This window comes from Stigmatopora argus, chromosome 11, assembly GCF_051989625.1.
Source record: "Stigmatopora argus isolate UIUO_Sarg chromosome 11, RoL_Sarg_1.0, whole genome shotgun sequence".
Taxonomy (NCBI): domain Eukaryota; kingdom Metazoa; phylum Chordata; class Actinopteri; order Syngnathiformes; family Syngnathidae; genus Stigmatopora; species Stigmatopora argus.
This window is the reverse complement of record NC_135397.1, coordinates 16,778,719-16,799,110: the sequence shown is the minus strand read 5'-3', so window position 1 is coordinate 16,799,110 and position 20,392 is coordinate 16,778,719. Positions and strand designations below refer to the sequence as shown.

The 20,392-nt window shown below is 39.4% G+C and overlaps 2 protein-coding genes across 4 annotated transcripts; one reads left to right on the top strand and one right to left on the bottom strand.

Annotated features, from left to right (window-relative positions):
- Positions 1–233: 233 nt before the first annotated feature.
- Positions 234–11,189, bottom strand: cyp17a1 (cytochrome P450, family 17, subfamily A, polypeptide 1). 3 transcript variants are annotated; one of them, XM_077612892.1, is made up of 8 exons: positions 9,056–11,189; positions 8,810–8,948; positions 8,065–8,300; positions 6,254–6,340; positions 5,821–6,039; positions 3,882–4,060; positions 2,778–2,881; positions 234–939 (listed from the first exon to the last, which is right to left on the bottom strand). In XM_077612892.1, the coding sequence occupies exons 1-8, from the start codon at positions 9,368–9,370 to the stop codon at positions 659–661; spliced, it is 1,560 nt and encodes a 519-aa protein (XP_077469018.1). In that variant the 5' UTR covers positions 9,371–11,189; the 3' UTR covers positions 234–658. The 3 variants fall into 3 exon arrangements, with proteins under 3 accessions (XP_077469018.1, XP_077469019.1, XP_077469020.1); XM_077612893.1 differs by having other exon boundaries at positions 3,891–4,060; positions 9,056–11,184; XM_077612894.1 differs by having other exon boundaries at positions 9,052–9,194.
- Positions 11,190–13,836: 2,647 nt separating this feature from the next.
- borcs7 (BLOC-1 related complex subunit 7) lies at positions 13,837–19,393 on the top strand. Its single transcript, XM_077612907.1, has 5 exons — positions 13,837–14,057; positions 14,943–15,005; positions 17,977–18,020; positions 18,127–18,147; positions 18,251–19,393. Exons 1-5 carry the CDS (start codon positions 13,926–13,928, stop codon positions 18,300–18,302), a joined length of 312 nt encoding a protein of 103 aa, XP_077469033.1. The 5' UTR covers positions 13,837–13,925; the 3' UTR covers positions 18,303–19,393.
- The last annotated feature ends 999 nt before the right edge of the window (positions 19,394–20,392 follow it).

The following is a 20,392-nucleotide window of genomic DNA, read 5'->3' as shown; positions in this document are numbered from 1 at the left end:
TATATATATATATATATATATATATATATATATATATATATATATATATATATATATATATATATATATACATACACATTAGGCTTTACATACAGTGGGGAAAATAAGTATTTGGTCAACCACCAATTGTGCAAGTTATCCTACTTGAAAAGATTAGAGAGGCCTGTAATTGTAACATGGGTAAACCTCAACTATGAGAGACAGAATGTGGAGAAAAAAAACAGAAAATCACATTGTTTGATTTTAAAGAATTTATTTGCAAATCATGGTGGAAATTAAGTATTTGGTCAACCACCAATTGTGCAAGTTATCCTACTTGAAAAGATTAGAGAGGCCTGTAATTGTAACATGGGTAAACCTCAACTATGAGAGACAGAATGTGGAGAAAAAAAACAGAAAATCACATTGTTTGATTTTAAAGAATTTATTTGCAAATCATGGTGGAAATTAAGTATTTGGTCAATACCTTAAGTTCATCTCAATACTTTATGTACCCTTTGTTGGCAATAACGGAGGCCAAACGTTTTTGCCGTGTGTGTGCGCGTGCGTGTGTGCGTGTGCGTGCATGTGTGTGTGTGGGGGCGTGTGCGCATGCATGTGTGTGTGGGGGCGTGTGTGCGTGTGTTTGTTGAGATAAATGATGGCAAAGCTGACAAAGTTAGCAGGCCTGGCACTCATTTGTCATCCAACTTGTTCTGGGTGTGACAGTCACTCTATACTTGGCTGGTTGAAGAACAACACCAAACTTGCCCTCCAGGAGGGGTGGAGGTTGACCAGGTGGAGAAGACAATGTGAAGCGCTGCAGAATCCAGGAAAGGAAGAGAAAAAGTTCCATCTTGGCTAAGGCCTCGCCAAGACACACTCTGACCCCGGCACCAAATGGCATGTAACTGAATGATGGGTTGATCAAACCTGTGCCTTCACTGTTCAAAAATCGACCTGTCAAAAAAAAGACAAATTACCAAGAGAAATGTGGAATTTTGGAAGACTGGCCGAGATAAGTAAGGGACATGTGTTAGTTTGTAGTATTTTCCAAAGAAAAGCAAAAATGTTCTAACAGTAGTACCATACTTGAAGACTTCAATTTTATGAAAAGACGACATTCAATGCACCTTATATTTCGATGGATATTGGTTAATTATTGTATGAAATTTCCTTTAGCACATCTCCATTTAGTTGATGTATTATACACCCCTATTACGACTACTACAGCTTCATCCACTGCAGGGGTGACCAACTCAGGTACTCAAGGGCCCCTATTCAGTCTGTTTTCCATATCTCCCTCCTCTACCGTGATGAATCAAATGATCAACTCATTAGTAAGCTTTCCAGAAGATTGATAATCATCCTGATTATTTGATTCAGGTTTATTGGTGGAGGGAAACTTGGAAAACAGACTGGATAAGCCCCCCCGTGGACTGAAGTTGAACACCCCTGATTTAGTGGATGTATATCACAATCCCCTACTACCACCACCACCTCCACTACTACTACTGCGTCTTATGATCCGGTGCGCCTTAAATATGAAACACATTTTAAGATTGACCATTCATTGAAGGTGTGCCTTACAGTGTGGGAAATACAGTAATTTCTATGATTTTACATGAAGAATTGTGAATATAGGCGGCATACTAAGTCACTGGTTCATACCCTTTTCCCATATAAATTTACTGCTCCCAAAAATAAAGAGAACACTTCAGCAGTTATTTGTTCACTATAGTTATTTGTATATATGCTATCTCTAAATGGTATGTATCTGGTATATATACTGTATATATGGTATATATAGATCAGTGGTCCTTAACCTTGTTGGAGCTACCGAACCCCACCAGTTTCATATATGCATTCACCGAACCCCACCAGTTTCCTATGCGCATTCAACGAACCCTACCTTAGTGTAAAATAAAAAATGATTTTTTTTTCTCAAATTCAAGATACATAAATTCCTCGCATCACTGATTGGCCAAGCAATGTTACGTGATTATCTGCATTCAGTGATGGTCAAGCAGGGCATGTTATTGTGAATAGACATACATGATGAGTCGGTGTGTCTTGACTTCTGTGGTAGAGGCTCCACCGAACCCAGGTTAAGAACCACTGATATATCTATATGCACGTTTGTATACACACAACACTAACTTGACCTTTATTGTGACCAATTGTAAGAATCTTTTCCAATCTTGTCCAAGTCTTCCAGTGCAGAAGAAGCAGTGCAGAAGGAGCAGTACACAGAAGTTGAAAATGCTGTGATTTTTTGTCATACTTTGTATTATCTTTTCACCTATTACTCATTCGTTCATTAATTCATTCATCTTGCGTGCCACGCATCCTCGTAAGGTTTGCGGGGTTTGCTGGAGCCTATCCCATCTGACTTCGAGCGAAAGGCAGACTATACCCCATTCAGCCGAAGGGAACACAGAGAGACAGACTACAATTCGCACACACAATCATACAGCCACCAGAGGTAATCGAGCCCGCGCTGCGAGTGAACCACTACAACACCAACAGCTGACTCATTTTACCCATATCAAATAAAATTCAATGCCATTATGTCTCAACATTTGTGCCATTTTGATTCAAGCTGAAATTTGATTAGATATTTTTGAAGGATGTAAGGTTCAAACATCAGCTGGTGGGTGTCCTTTCAGTTCTGTTATTTCATTACTCTTCATATACTGCCTTGAAATTACTGTTTAGCAACATCTTACAATTCACATCAAATCACGTGTACAATCAGTGCATATCAAATTATTGTTATCATGGAAGTTGTTTCTCACCAGGGTCAAATAGCTCTGGGTCTTTCCATTCTTTCTCATCGTGGTGGAGAGACCAAAGGTTGACAATGACTCTGGTCCCTTTTCGCACTTTGAAATTTCCAATGCTAAAAAAAAAATACACACAGTTGCAAAATTTTGTTGAAATACACACTCAAATTTAAAGGTGGTACAATATTGGATGTCATTTCATTAGAATTTCAATCAATTCAGGGTATTTGCCGCCTACTGGTTAGAATAGGCTCCAGAACCCCCGCAACCCTTGTGAGGATAAGCGGCTTGGAAAATGAGTGAAAGCAAGACAATATATTTACAAAATGCCTTTTCCAAACTATTTTGTTTTGTTATGATTCATGGTTTTGTTTGCTTGTCCCAACAAACAGCCAGATTCATTAATGTGTGGTTGACTAGATCAGATTGAAATATTTATTAATTCATTCATTGTCCAAACTACGTATCTGCTTAAGGGTAGTGGGAGGTGGGGTGGCTATCCGAGCCAACTACGGGCAGTACTCGGGGGACACCTTGAACTGGTTGCCAGCCAATCACAGAGGACAATGAGACGACAACCATTCACGCTCACACTCATAACAATAACACTCGGGGCAATTTAGACCGTTGAACCAGCCTACCATGAAAATATTCTGAATGTGGGAGGAAACTAAAGTTCCCAAAGAAAAAAATCCAATTTTTTTTTTACTGCGCGCCATATGATTGCTGCTGCGCAGAGAAGACGAGAGTAGTGCGCAATTGCGCACGCGCGCAGCTTAGAGGGAACACTGGTGGAGCCTATCCCAGCCAATTACGGGTAGCAGGCGCGCGACACCCAGAATTTGTGATCAGCCAGCTGGCATTATTGCAGAGGTTGAAGGTGTGGCTAGTCAGTCTGTCAGTGCTCAGACCAATTGCCAGTGAAGATTTACAAGTGTTTTTTGTGTTGCTTCATGAAATGATATAATAAAACATTAATCAAACTTACAAAAAATAATGCATTAAATAATTTTTCCATGTCATGTTTAAATGAGATGAGATTTAAACATGACATGGAAAATTATTTAATGCATTAATTTTTAGTAAGTTTGATGAATGACAGAAAAATTAACGTACTGATTGTACCTTGTGTCCTGTAGAGCCACATGAGGGATAAGAAGAGGAGAAACTGGGCGTATTCGCAACACCTCTCTGATGGTGGCCTCTAAATACGGCAGATTGCCTCGGTCACGAAGGAGGGGCCGTTGCTCCCTCCCTAATTTTCTGTCCATCTCTTCCTGAATATGTTTCTGTACCTGAAAACATAAACAGTGGCCATCTATATGTAAAAATGTTAATGAAAATCTAAAACTTGATCAACAAACAAAATCTGTAAAATTCATTTATGTCATGTTACGTCTTCAGTTGCGAAGCGAGGTGGGACCCAAGTGGATGACAAGCAGAATGCTGGTGCACAAAACTAAAGGCTTTGATCAAAAGTAACAAAAAAGCCATACAAACTTAGAACATTGTAAAATTAACAAATAAACAAACCTAATGGGTCTGATTCATACGCATGACATCACAGAGACAAAAAAATAATCCCACAACCTGACATACCTGAACACAGGGTTTAAATACACACACAAGGGCTGATTACGAAACACACACACCTGGCCACATAAGGAGAGGGGTGCCCGGAGGGACACAAGAGGCGCAAAGCACACAATCACCCGGACAGCACACACAAGGAAGTCCTCCCTGAGAGAGTCTCCGCCCTCGGCCTCAAAGTCATCGCCGAGAGGGTTTCCGCCTTCGGCTTCAATGTCCTGGCCAAGTGGTTCGCCGCCGTCGGGGACGCCGTCAGGGCCCCCGCTAAGAAAATAGGCGTCGCTAGGGCCCCCGCCAAGAAAATCGGCGTCGCCCGGGCCCCCGCCAAGAGAATCGTCGTCGCCGGGGCCCCCGCCAAGAGAACCGCCGTCGCATAAGAGCGGGGCCCCGGGGGCACACAAGCTGAGTGCCGGGATGGGGGCAAAAGAGCTGCTAGCCGGAATGTCACCTGCTTGAGGGCGGTCGTCGGAGCCTAACACACAACGAAATTCTCTCCGCTCCGGCTCCTCCTCCCCCGCCACTGGCAGCCGGGACGCCAGTCTGCCCAGCACCTTGGGGAGGGGCATGCCACTGTGTTCCTGTCAACTGGGAAAATAAGGATTCCTCAGTCAATGGCCGAGAGTCCGTGACGGGGAGAGGGCTCATGGGAGCTCCACTCCCCTGCGCCTGCCGAGTAGAATGAGTGGGAGAGAGAAAGCCCCACTCGGACTCGGAGCCCAGGAGATTAATGAGTTCTGGTCCATCCTCGTATTCGCCCATATCCGAGTCCGAGTCCCATTCAAAAGTGATATGTCCTTCTGTAGAGGATGGCGGAAGCAGAGATGTTCCGTGGGGGAATAACGAGGGGTGACAAGCTGGACATCGTCGGTGTTCACGCCGATGCCGATGGCCTCCCCCCGACTCACTGGGAGAAGCCAAGTGAGCTATCCCACACCCGAACCATAGTGATCCTGCTGGGTCCAATATTGGTGGGATTATTCTGTCATGTTACGTCTTTGGTTGCGAAGTGGGACCCAGAAGTGCCGGAAATGGACGACAAGCAGAATGCTTTTGCAAAAAACTAAAGGATTTAATCAAAAGTAACAGCAAAGCCATACAATCTTGAGACATAGTAAAATTTAAAAAGAAACAAACCTAACAAGGCTGATGCATACGCACAGCGACGAGGGGACGATATGACCGAGTCAACACAATAATTCCACAACCAGACATACCAGAACACAGGGTTTAAATACACACACAAGGGCTGATTACGAATCACATACACCTGGTCACATAAGGAAAGGGGAGCCCGGAGGGACACAAGAGGCGAAAAGCACACAATCACCCGGACAGCACACATCCAATCAAAATCAAACTTTCAAGGAGGAAGCAAATATTTTATTAATGGGTTGTAACCTAACAACTGATTCAAACTTTCCCTTATATTTAACTCAAAGTTAAAACTTATTTTCACAAACATTACCTCAGGATTAAGGATGAGGTAAATGATGGCCCATTTGAGGACAGTCATGGTGGTTTCAACTCCAGCACCGAAGATATCCCCCACAGTCATAAGGATGTGATCATCACTAAGGCCCAAGATATTTGAACTAATCTCTGTTGTGTTGTTGTTCTCAGCATATCGTTTGGCTCTGAGTAGAGCATCTATCAAGTCTTTCTGCAAATTGTCACTGTATTCTGCCTGCGAGTCACATCATGTCAAAACAAAAAAAACAAAAAAAGAGCAGAATATCATGAATATTATTGTATTCATATATATATATATATATATATATATATATATATATATATATATATATATATATATATATATATATATATATATATATATATATATATATAATTATTTTTTCTTACTCTTTGTACGGAACGACATGGTAAGACATTTCCCATACCTTGTGTTCTTCATATTTCTTATGTAGAAGTTTGTCTCGCATTGATACACATTGTTTTAGGAGGCGCAGGTCTGCATTAGGAAATACCTGCAAAATGAAATTGTTGTATTTAATGATTTGACGGGACTGGTTATCTTTTGCATGAAAGTGTTTTCATTCCACATTCGAAAAACCTAGATTCTTTGGAACTAATAAATCACAGGTGTCAAACTGGGGCTTCAGGGCCCAGGTCCAGCCCTCGTCATCATTTTGTGCAACCCATGAAATTAAATATAATATATATATATATATATATATATATATATATATATATATATATATATATATATATATATATATATATATATATATATATATAATATGTATATATATACATATATATGTATATATAGGAATAATTTGGGGGATTATTTAATTCCTGTTAATAAATATATATATACATACATACATATATACATATATATACATATATGTATATATGTATATATATATATATATATATGTGTGTATATATATAGGAATAATTTGGGGGATTATTTAATTCCTGTTAATAAAACTTTGATGAGAACGACTTTATAATGTTAATATAGATGACAGTTTTAAATGAGATTTTCAGCTAGTGGTGTGCCTTGAGATTTTCTCAATGCAAAAACTGTGCCGCAGCTAAAAAAAGGCTGGGAAAGACTGTGCTAAAGGCGTAGCATGCCATTGCGGCATATTTATGGATCTACTGTGCATTATACCAAGAAAGAAGACCCGAACATTCAGGAAGCATCAACAATATCCTTTTCCAAGGACACCAAGCTAGTGGTAATCACTAGGAATTCAAAAATGAGCCAGCATTATGGGGGATTTACGCCGTAGATATGGTCGTGAAACTGGCATGACGAAAGGAAGTCAACACACTGCTCGAGAGGTACTCAGAGACCCCCAGCCGCCCAACTGATGAGGACCTCGTCGAAATTATCCCATTGGGGAGTGAGGAAGAAGAGGCAGTGGACAAAGACGATAATGAGGATGAAGAACGTGGTCTTCCTTTAAGACATTTTCAGGAGATCGTCTTGATAGTGTTATGTCCATGTACAACAGCATATTTGTACAAGAACAGAAACAGCGGTCGCTGTGTTCCTTGTGCGCCAAAAAACTCTTGCAGAAAGAACCTCCTCCGGTTGGCCCTATGGCGCCCCCTAAAGATTCCATCGATGATCCAATGTCTCTCGAAATGGATGAAGAGGACTTGGACTAAAGATCCCAGTAACCAGTTTTGTTTATTATTTAAATCAAGCGGACTGAAGCTCCCAAAAAACTGTTTTTTTATTATTATTTAAATCAAGTGGAGAGGAACTATTTTCACTGTCAATACAGTACTTAAAGTCTGTTTTATTTATAGAATATATTTAGATATTAATACATTACAGTCTTCATATGCATATAACTGTAATATTTAATAAATACATTTCTTGATAATTCAACTTGTATTTTTGTATGGGCGCAAAACCATGTAGTGTGGTACTAATAATAGCGGTGATTCTACTTTGCGGTTTTTCGATTATTGCGCTCATGTCTGGTCTACATTATCTGCAATATTCAAGGGATTACTTTATATATTTTTTAAATCCAACAATTGTTCTAATTCCATCTTTAGTGCAAAAAGCTTCCTCACTTCTAATTTTAGGGATGGAGTCCCTCTATGTAGCTGTTGGCGGTTGTCAATGGTGGCAAGTTGTTGTCACCTGGCATGGCTTTGCGGAACACCGAGACCTAGATAACAGCCAACTTGCTTAGCTATGTGTGCATTTATGTTTGCTGACCTGTAACCACGGGAAAATATCCACCAGGCTGTCTTTGGCAACAGTGTCCACAATGCCTTGGCTGTAAAGGAGCATGGCCTCAAACTCAGGATCTCCTATGGAGTACGTGGAGTTGAAACAGAGTGAACAGATGACGTTGGTGACCACACACATCAGTTCAGGAGAAAAGTCCACAGACTGGTCAGAAGCAGCTTTCTCTTGCATCATGGAGCAAAGAGTGTTGGCCTGTGTGCAGACTGAACAGAAGAAACAAGCATTATAACTATCTTTAGTGGATTTTGTATGTGCTTTAATGAAATTTGACACTTAAGCTTAAATTACATGCAGGTATCCAGCTATGACTACGACTAGTTGAATTGCTAAAAAGAAAGTATTTGACGGATTTTATAGCATTTTGTACAATCAAAACACTGCCACAAAACAGTCATGCTAAATGCATTAACAATTGTAAATATACACACATCCAGTTATCCAGATAGACTGGTTGAATTTGGTTTCATCATACATCATATTGTATATTTCAAAGATCAATTGTAAAATTTCTTTATTCTAAATTCAGAGTGATCTATATATTTCATCTTCGTGATAGAGTTGGTACATTACTGGATTATTTTTTTGACTTTAGAAACAATGTACATATTTTCAAGTACACAGGTAACTCAAATGTAATAAAAAATGCAGATAGGGAACTTTGATTTTTTTTTATACCAAAGTTTAGATACTGTATTCCCAAAACACTACTCACTGATCTTTTCAATTAAAGCAGACCCATGTCCAAACATGTGGAGAGCTCCATGGACGATTTTTCTGTGGAATTTCCATGTTGCACTGTAGTCTCCAAAAGCAATATCTTTCCCGTCCCGTGTTAGCAGATCTGTGGTTACCTTTATTCCACAGTGAGAAAAAGCAGATAATACATATGTTTAGAGGTGAAAGCCTACTCACTCAATCTGCTCTTCCAACATAATGTAAAAGGCAAAGATGTACCCACAGTTCTTGGTCTTCCTGCAAATATCTTGCCCTTTTTCAGCAGTACCTCTTTGGCATGTGAATACTGGTTGACAATGATGAATCTATGGGATCCCATCATCAGTGAATATGTCTGACCATATTTCTCCTGTAGTTTCTTGAAAAGCAAATGAGGTGGATGTTCACTTATTAGACTCAGCAGACTGCCGATGAAAGGGAGTGATGGAAGACTTGGGAGCTCCTCTAAGCCATGCATTGAGTTTCTCAATCTTGAAATTAAAGTTAAAATGATCAGGCCTATAAAAAAAAATACATTAAGACACAGAAACCAATTCATTTTATGTGCCTGAGATAACTAGAATAGAAGTGGCTTTGGTGGAGAGAGGCGATGAGCTGCAACAGAACACCTTTTTAAGCAGCTCCTTCAATGTCATATCCTTGAAACGGTGCCACTTTAAACAAAATACACCAACACTGGAAGCATGGAATAGTACATTCAAATATGTGTACTTCATGATGAAAATGATCTGTTAATGTATGTATTATCGTGTATTATTCCAAATGAAACAAAATATCTAATAATGATATGCAATACAGATATACTGCTACACCGTTGATAGGTCCTGATATTTTCTTTGTGCTTTCAAGGGTTATCGTGAGACTTGCATATTCCAAAACCATGCTGTGTATGTATGTATAATTGATGAATGTAAAACTGTGTGTGTGTGTGTGTGTGTGTATAGTAATCCCTTGATTATCGTGGTTAGGCTTTTTGTGTTGTTGATAATGACGACAGGGCCTATGTCCGATTATTATTATTATTATTATTATTAATGTAGACCAGACATGGCCGCGATAAACGAAAAACCGAAAAAACAAAAGTAGGGTCACCCCTATTTAAAAAAAATTAAAAAATATATTTTTTTTTTACTTCAGTGTTGAGTCCTAGTAGCAAGCGGAGGACAGGGGAGTGGCTTCCGCTTGCGAATTTCAGCGTGGATTTTCACATTTTTATGAACTTTAAAAAAAAAGGTTTTTTTACTTCAGTGCTGAATTCTAGTAGCAAGCGGAGGACAGGGGAGTGGCTTAAGCTTGCGAGTTTCAGCGTGGATTTTCATATTTTTATGAACTTTAATTATTATTTTTTTACTTCAGTGCTGAGTTCTAGTAGCAAGCGGAGGTCAGGGGAGTGGTTTCCGCTTGCCAGTTTCAGCGTGGATTTTCACATTTGATTGAACTTATGAAAAAAAATGTAATTAACACAAAAAAAAATCCCCCAGAAAAAAACGCGATGTAGTGAAGCTGCGATAGTTGAAGCCGCAATATTCGAGGGATTACTGTAGTGGCACTTCAACACTGTCTAGTTACATTTTTGTTAATAAACCCCATAGTCTGAACAAACAAAAAGAGAGTTGTCAAAACACCTGTGGCATGTTAAAGCGGTTTCAGCATTAACATGTAGTAATGTAATATTCTGTGTTAAAGCGGTTTCAGCATTAACATGTAATGTAATATTCTGTGTTAAAGCGGTTTCAGCATTAACATGTAATGTAATATTCTGTGTTAAAGCAAGAAAAAGAATAAAAGGTTAACACAGTAGGAATCTGTGTACGCTTGAAAACAATGAAATCGGCTAAATCCTTACAATTAAGGGTAAATGGAACTTTTTTGTCATGATCTGCCTCAGGTCCGTAGCGAGACAGAACCCAGGAGGCGAGAAGCAGGCAGGAAAAAGGCAAAGGAAGTGCTAGTACAAAATTTAGGACGTTTAATGACAAAAATAACCATACAAAAATAACACGGGGACAAAATGACAACTAAACTGGGAGGAACGCACACCGACAAAGAGACAAAAACATGACTTACGTGAAGGGGACCAAACGACACACTAGGTACACACCAGACATGTCAGACACAGGGGTTTAAATACAAACATAATGGCACACACAAGGAAAAACACGCACACATCCATCCAGAACCCCAACACAATGTGACACTTTTACACAAGGATGTTTAATTTTAGACGTTGCCTCTCATGTTACCTCTTTTTCAAAACGCTGTTTATTCCCATGCATTTTTTGCTGTCCAAAACACTGACGTTATCATTTCTCATCTCTCTCATCTCATTTTCTGAAGTGCTTTATCCTCATTAGGGTTGCGGGGGGTGCTGGAGCCTATCCCAGCTGACTACGGGCCAGAGGCGGTGAACACCCTGAATCGGTAGCCAGCCGATCGCAGGGCACAAGGAGACGGACAACCATGGACACTCACACCCATACCGAGGGGCAATTTAGAGTGTCCAATCAGCCTACCATGCATGTTTTGGAATACTTTTCTAAACTTGATACAGTGGTACCTTGAGATACCAGCTTAATGCGTTCCGGGACTGAGCTCGTATGTTGATTTAGTCGTATCAAATCAACGTTTCCCATAGAAATGAACTAAATACAAATTAATTCGTTACTACCGTCTGAAAAAATACACAAAACAGGATATTGGAATGTATGTGTTCTAATTCACCATCTATTAACATAGTAACAAATAACTAGTGGTTATGATGTTTAATACTACTAAAATTATTTTGCGGAGGGGAGAGAGGGATAGGGAGAGAGAGACATTTTGCACGGCAATGCGCTCGTAACATAGCATAAACAAATTTAAATTAACTTGGATTACGATACAGACACACTCAAAAAGAAGTTTAATCTAACTTTACACTAAACTTAATTCTAATTTTGTTTTACATTTTTTTAAACTTTCTTCTCTCGGGTTGGCCCTTTTTGCCCTGCCTCCACCCTGACTTTCTGCCGGAGTTTTTAACGTATCGAGGGTTGTTTGCTTTTGTCTTCCCGTCAAAATATTCCGAAAATGACGCTCACAAATGTCCTCACAATAGGATAACGCACGACCATTTGCCAATTTGTTCGAGTGCCCCTTTTACATAAAATCAGAAAACTCTTGCCACTTTGCTAACATATGTTTGATTTCCTTTGTAGCGAGGCGGTCCCCCCTTCCACTCCCTCCTCGCTACTGAGCTCCATCAACGCTCCGCCCATTGTTTGAAGGTACCTTCACATGAGGGAGTTGCGGTGAGAAAGACAGTACCCATGCTGTTCTCATAAGCAGCCTCTCGCGCCGGCCACTTGACTGTATGCTCGTATACCAAAATGTGTCTCGTAACTCAAGGTAAATATTTGCTCGGAATTTTACTTGTGTATATCAAAATGTGTCTGGTATCTCAAGGAAAATATTTGCTCAGAATTTTACTTGTATCTCAAATTCCTCGTATGTCGGGGCACTCGTATGTCAAGGTATTTCTGTAGTTGGGACTTTGCTAAGCCTCAACACACAGTCTTTTTCTTTTGTTGATTGGCTGGCCACCACAGTTTGAGGGTGTCCCTCCTAGATAGCTGAGATTGGCTCCAGCATCCATCAGTCCAACATTTTTTAAATATACAATTTTAATACTTACGGATCTGTAAGAGTCTTGATTGTTTATTTTGGAATACTCTTTGACAAGATTCTATCATTTAATTGGTGTGTAAAAATCCACAATAAGGGGCTTTTAAATCAGGGCTGAAACCACTATTGCCTACTACAGCACATTTCTAGGTTCCCTTACTGTATGTTTTTTGTGTGACTTGTGCTTTGTATCAAATTATGCTTATTTTCTGATTGCTATTTTAATTGTCCCAACCTCCTGCCCATAGTTATTAGGAATAGGCTCCAGCACTCCCGCAACCAACGCTCCCTCTAAGCTGTGCACGTGTGCAATTGCGCACTACTCTCCTGTTCTCCATGCACAGAAAACATATGTTGCCCAAAAAATAAAATCTAACCTGAATTGTAAAAAAATAAACACATTCCAATTTTTCTGTGCCATTTTGCAATGCAACTCAGAGAGTGGCAGCCTCTCTGGCTTATTCTTGTAACATGGCACCTGCTTATGGCAGGTGTGATACTGCTGTGTGCCCATAGCGAGCAATTATGCTGTTGTTCACATTGGTCCTCAGTATGCTCAGGGAGGTTGTCTGTATGCCCAGACATATGAAAAATTAGAGGGAACATTGCCCACGACCCTAATGAGGATACGCCGTACGGATGATGAATGAGTGAAATGTAATTGTTTTTGTTTTCAACTGTGTACTATTTCATCAAGAGCGGCCCAGTGGCACGAATGGTTAGCGCGTCGGCCTCACAGCTCTGGGGTCCTGCGTTCAAATCAAGGTCACATTCCCAAAACATGCAAGGTAGGCTGATTGGACACGAAGTTGCCCCTAGGTATGGGTTGAGTGTGCATGGTTGCCTGTCTCCTTGTGCCCTTCGATCGGCTGGACACCGATTCAGGCGGTCCCCCGCCTCTGGCCCGGAGACAGCTTGGATTGGCTCCAGCACCCTCCGTGACCCTAATGAGGCAGACTACACCCTAGACTGGTCACCAGTCAGTCATAGGGCACACAGAGAGACAGACAACCTCTCACACTGCTACCAATAGGGAATTGAACCCAGACTTCCCACATCAAGGTCAGGCAGAAGAACCACTGCACCATTAGGTAGTACATGATTTTCAAGTATTTTTAATTAGTTTTTATTTTATTTTATTAATTTATTATTTTTAGTCGTGTCTTGCTGAGTTTAGTTTAGTGTGATGGAAAGCACAGTTTTTTGTAAATTGTGTGATGCCAATATTCTGCCTATAACCTTGTAAGGATAAGCGGCTTGAAAGATAAAATGTGCCTTTTTTACGTCAAAACCCGTTACATACTCGGCTGGCAACATGAGAATAAGAATGGCAGCGGTGGGGAAAAAGCCGTGACGTCAGCGATTTCTTGCCAAAACCCGCACATTTTTTCCCTACTGTCCTATCATAGTTACTATACAGCAAAACAAAGATGGCGTCCACCGAAACTCAGCCTCGGTTTGGTCAGTCTGTGAAAGGCTTATTATCGGATAAAGTGGGCTCTTGCAGCGTAGATGTAATTGCGCTGGCGCGACAGGTACTTAAAGTTTCCCGCAGCCAAGAGGTAAGTCGATGCGTTTGTTTTTGCGCTTCACAAACAATCAACTTCAGATTGAAGTGGAGCTACGTTAACAGTATTAATTTGATTTGAAGTATTTGCTTAACTGGGCTTTTTGCAACAACAAAAATCCGCGTTTCAAAAGCTGCTCTTTCCAATGCCTTGTTTACAACATTTGCGCAACAAACCTACACGTCGTCTTTGTAAAACTTCGTCTCGCGTAACGGGAAGCAATTTAGATAATGGATTTAAGATGTATACGTGCGCTCATATTTTTATATTAGAGTAGTTCGTTTTTCTTCCGCTTCCGAAAGAATTACTTGCACCGAATAAACAGGTGACGACAGACTATGCGTATGGTATTGGAGTAATAGTACATTTCCAGTTTTTAAAACTTCACTGTTTCGTCAAAAGCTACATTCCCGATTCAGATCCGCTTTAGACGAGCCATAGTTCTGAGGATACTATTGTTTTAAATGGTAAAACAAACGCCTAAAATGTATTTTCACAATTTCCTGGTTTGCCACTTCCGTTGTATAAAGTGACTTCCGGTCGCACATTCTTAATGCTTATTTCATCAATTCGAATACTAAAATTAAAAACAGTCAGCAATATATCAATGAGAATCATTGGGTTTGGAGAACAGAAATAACTTCAAAAGGAGACAGAAAGAATGTTAAAAGTTGTCTTTCAAACATGTTTAAATTGAACCAATTGTTAGTAAAAATATATTAATTAATTTTCTGTTCCGCATATCCTCACAAGGGCCATGGGATGCTGGAGCACAATGATCAGCATTTATAACAAAAATAATTTCAATGTTTTTTTTTAAAGTCAGTTTTAAAAATTATCCAAATCATGTTATGCAATATTTTATGTTATGTCCCTCAGCTTCTAGGCCAAGCAGCCAGAAACATGGTCATTCAGGAGGATGCCATCCTGCACTCAGAGGATGTAAGTATTAAAACATTGGGGTTTTGTGTTAACAATGGTTATTATAGTATATTTTTGCTTTTAATAGCGCATTCATGAGACTATCAAAAGTGGTTATTATAGTATATTTATGTTTATAACAGCGCATTTATGAGACTATCAAAAGTGGTTATTATAGTATATTTTTGCTTATATTAGCACATTTATGAGACTATATGAGACTATCAAAAGGGTTATTATAGTACATTTTTGCTTATATTAGCACATTTATGGGACTATAAAAAGCAAAAATACAGCCATTAGAATTCCAGAAAGGAAATTCCACAATAAACATCAAGTACAGAAACCCCCCCACAATAATACGTGATTAAATTCAATTACTGCCCATTATGTCTAATACAATACACTCTAATGCACTACATTTTAATAACAAACGTTAGTTGTATCCAGGAAAGATAAAGCAGAGGACACCTTTAGAAATTAGGGAAAAATTGTGATGGATTCTACTAAATCCCTACCCACACGAATATGACGGAGATCTCCGCAAGCACAACGGCAATCTGAACAGCAAAACAAAAAGATTAGCTATAGCATAACATAAAATTTGATTTGCCCCTTAGTGTTAGGTTTATGTTTCTTTGGGGTTTTTGAGTACGGTATTCTCACACCTATGGGGCGCATTTAAATGTCTAAAATTTTCTCAAAATGGACAGTGCGCCCAATCAGTCAGTGCATGTTGGTTATGATGCACTAAGTTCAAAATTTTGTATGACCTTGACCGCTTGACTGACCGGTTTCATTTCTTAGCGGCACACTACTTACTGTGGTCAACCCAGTGGACGTTCACCCTAAAACTGAACTGAACTGCAGCCTGCGGTAGGCGAAATCGTGTCGCGGTGGCAGGCGATGGGGCTTGAGGTCAGTAATGAGGACGTTGACAAGTTGGTCGATGGGCACCAAAATGACATCTAAACGTAGCATGAGTAAATGCAACGCTCGGCAAAACACGAGGAATTCAACGAAAAGGGGGCTGAGGAGGAAGAAGCCACCATTGCAACAGCACAAATCAGAAAAAACGAGGGAGAAATGAACTTTCTGACTTTCTGGAAAAAAAAAACCCTGAACGATGTTTGTCTTGTGCATTTTAGAAACATTATTAAAAGTTGTCAAAGGCAATTGTTTTTAGATCGATTTCTCAAAACATCTGTCAACAAGCACCGCCAAAGGGGAACTTAAATCTAAACAGGTAAGAAGCAGTGGCGATAAATAAAATGGGTGAAAAATTAGATGCTAAGAAATCATAAAACGCTAATGAAAAAGATTAAAAGTCAAATCTAATGTTGTTTTGAATTCTTAATTTTATGTTTATTAGATTGTGTTCGTGTGCTCTCTGCCTGTTTCCCAATGCTAACTTCCTCTTGTTTCCCTGCGTTTCTACACAGATTTCACATGCTTTTTATTCATTTTAAGACATAAATCATTTTCTTATAATTTAATCTCATTTTTGTGTGTGTTTCTCACATCTTTCATGCAAAATTGGGACATTTTGACCAATTTTAAATGGTTTAGTTGGTATTTGTGTGATCACCGTGGACCAAATTAGAGAATTTACATATAAAGTACTGCTCTACTTGTGAAATTTTCATGTTACAAAAAAAGTTCTGGAACCAATTCATTTCGTAAATAGAGGTACGACTGTATTACGAAACCCCACGACGACAACTCTACCCTGACAATGAGAAGGAACCCAGCATTGTTGGCGAACACCTGGCCGAATTCTCTGTCGGGTACAGAAGATGAGGACTTTGACAGATTTATAGTTGTTTGAATGCTTTGACTTATATTATCGCGAATACACGTTGTTCTTCCTGGGCCTGCGTGGGTTTCCTCCATGTACTCTAGTTTCCTCCCACATTCCAAAAATATGCATGGTAGGCTGATTGGACACTCTAAATTGCCCCTAGGTATGGGTGTAAGTCTGTATGGTTGTCCGTCTCCTTGTGCCCTGCGATTGGCTGGACACCGATTCAGGGTGTCCCCCGCCTCTGGCTCGGAGACAGCTGGGATAGGCTCCAGCACCCCCCGCCACCCTGGTGAGGATAAAGCGGTTCACAAAATGAGATGAGATGAGACATTACATCAATAAAACAAAATCAAGCTCAGTTTTGCTCCTATTGCCTCTTTTAAAACACGTGAGCAAGCATGCTAACGTATGTGTAATGCAAGCACGACCATTGCAGCGCGTTCTTTGATCCCAAGCACATTTTCTACAACATAAATTGCACCCGCAACCAAGACAGCGCCATCTAGGTGTGAAAATACAGTATTCTTCGCTTTTTCCCTTTGTGTAACTTGTCTGTAATTACCCATTGAGTTCACCTGTTGTTTCCCAGCCATTGTGTCTTTCTCTATTCATTGCCTCTCGTGTCACCCACTTGTTTCTCATTATCTTATTAACCCTGTCTGTCTATTTAAACCCTCTTGTCATAATCTGCCCATGGTACGATCTTCTGCGTTTGTTGTGTTCATGCCCAGTTCTCTTTTTGCTCCTCGGGGCTTTCATGGTGTCCCTGTAGGTTTTGCTCCTTGTTGTTACTTTAGTTTTTGTGTTAATGTTTGTTTTCAGTGAACATGTTTAAGTTATTAAAAGAATACAGAGGCAACCCTAGCCCTTTGTCTGTTCCCTGCACTTAGGTCCTTCCTACTCGTACATTACTCCACTTCACCCACGCACTTATAACCTGCAAGCACCCACAACCTGCAAGCACCCATAACCTTAACAATTAGGACTTGTGTTCTGAATGTGGCCGAAAAGACGAAAATGCATAGGAATAGCTATGAATTCAATGTTGCTTTTTGATGCAATTCCTTATTAATCAGTTCTCATTGATTCAGTGTGGAAAACACACATGATTTTGTTTGAGATGTTAGATTTAAGGAATTTAATTTTCTTCTAATTTACTACCCATTACCATTAATCACTGTTTTTCAGAGTCTCCGGAAAATGTCCATCATCACTACTCATTTACAATATCAGTAGGTAATTTTCTATCTATCATAAATCAAAATGATCATGAATTCCTTTTAAAGCCTTTCATGTGAAACAGCGTTCCCTGTACACTCACTTTTTCTTTTAATTTAGGCAGGAAGCTATCCAGAAGAAGTAAGTCAAAACACGAGCCTTTTTAAAAAGCGATCCAGGGTGCAAATCACTGTCTCACCTGTGAGCCATAACATCACCTAAAGTTTCCTCTTCTTTCCTTAAGTGTGGAGCATTCCAAAAACCTGCAGGATCAGCTGACATATCTACTCAAGTGACATTAGATTTTGCGTATGAGAAAATTTTCTTTATTAGATAAGAGCAGCCAAAACACGATGACTGCTTGCAGAATGTAAGTATCTTCCATAGAGTTGTTTAGCACACAGTCAAGTATTGTTCTGTCACTTTGGTTTGTTGTTGTTAGCAACATGCCACTTGTTGTGGAATACTGGTCTCTTAATGATTATTTGGTGTAAATCATTGTCAGGGTTAAATATTTAAGGAGATAATTCTTGTGAGATTTTCAAGTGTTATCCATTTATTTAACAGTAGTGTTGTCTCATGTTTACATCATGCCTCTGCGCCAATTTGAATATTTAACTTTATTGCAAACTAGGGATGTCCTGATCACATATATTTCCATGTGACTCCGAGTTGCCTGATTTTGAGAATCTACTGAGAATGAGTCACGAGCCGGTATACAGGAAATGTATTAACTAAGAGATAAAGTACTATATCCAAATGTCTTTTGCCCATCCAATTTGAATAGAGCTGTCGCAACGTTATAATCCAATAAATGGGTGATTTCAACAAAGCAGAAAAATAAATAAATTGAGCTATTTTAGTTGTGATTTGTTGGACCTTTTACTTTTTACTACAAGGTTTTTTAAGTATCAAAATAAATACAAATATGACAAAATATACTCTATAGCTATACATTTTTGGATTATATTTATTGATGATTTTGTTGCTTATCTTTACTCATTAACTGCCATAACAAGTGATCCTATTTCACCCCCATTGACGGCAAGAGGCGTCCAATCCAATTTGACTGTGTTGGGGGGGTTTATCATCAAAATGGATTGGACGTATTCCACCATCAATGGCATGTAAATGAGTTAAGACAAAAATGTAAACCAATACATTTAAAACATTTTTTTAATCTCAATCCGATCCTTTGAAAATGGCATAATCACGCCCGATTTCCGAATTCAGTTAAATTCCGATCTGATTTTTGTATTCACTATTATTACATATAAGGCGTGGAAATGTCCAAAGTTGCTTTATGTGCCGTATACATGTACACATTCATACTACTGTTGTAAAATTACAAAATGCTAATAAAAATAACTACCATTCTGGATTATAATTGCCTTTAATAATTGTTTTACTTTGTGTGTTTTGTTTTGTCTTTATGTTAATGGTAAAAGTATTACTTCTATTAAAGTACAAAATGTGAGAATATGTCTCTTGTTGTAATAATTCATTGTAATTTAGACTAGACTGGTTAATTCAAATTTTAGAAAAATTTAAACACCTGCTTGATGATTTGACTTTTTTTCCGTGGATTTTAATCAGTTCTTTGTCTTCAGACTACAGATTGTGCGCTACTTCTGACAAAAGCTGTTTTCTTAGAATGCATTAAATATGTTATTAAATACTCCATTGCAATAACAACATGTTATCCAATGCCCTTCACTGAGTGCATCATGGGCATAGTTCAGATAATGAGCAAAAGGACAAACCTATCAGCAAATATTGGCCAGCTGCATGACCTTGATTGTATCCCTGAGGATGCTGAGAACGTTACATAATGTTGTCCATGCTGATATGAGCATACAGAATCCATCTGTACAGTTCACAGTACGGCACTGTATAATGCTGTTTTGGCAATAGGGGTTTTCATATATATGTATATATGTGTGTGTTTGTGAATTGAAACATCCACTTGATGATAGTGTGTATATTTGTATGTGTGTATATACGTGTATGTATATATATCATCTCATTTTCTGAACCGCTTTATTCTCATTAGGGTTTCGGGGGGGGTAGGGGGTGCTGGAGCCTATCCCAGCTGACTGACTTGAATCGGTGGCCAGCCGATCGCAGGGCACAAGTAGACGGACAATCATGCACACTCACACCCATACCAAGGGGCAATTTAGAGTTTCCAATCAGCCTACCATGCATGTCTTTGGAATGTGGGAGGAAACCGGAGTACCCGGATGAAACCCACACAGGCCTGGGGAGAACATGCAAACTCCACACAGATGGACGTGGCCTGGATTTGAACCCAGGACCCCAGAGCTGTGTTGTGTGTATGTATACTGCCGTGAAAAACTATTTGACCCATTCCTGATTTCTGTGT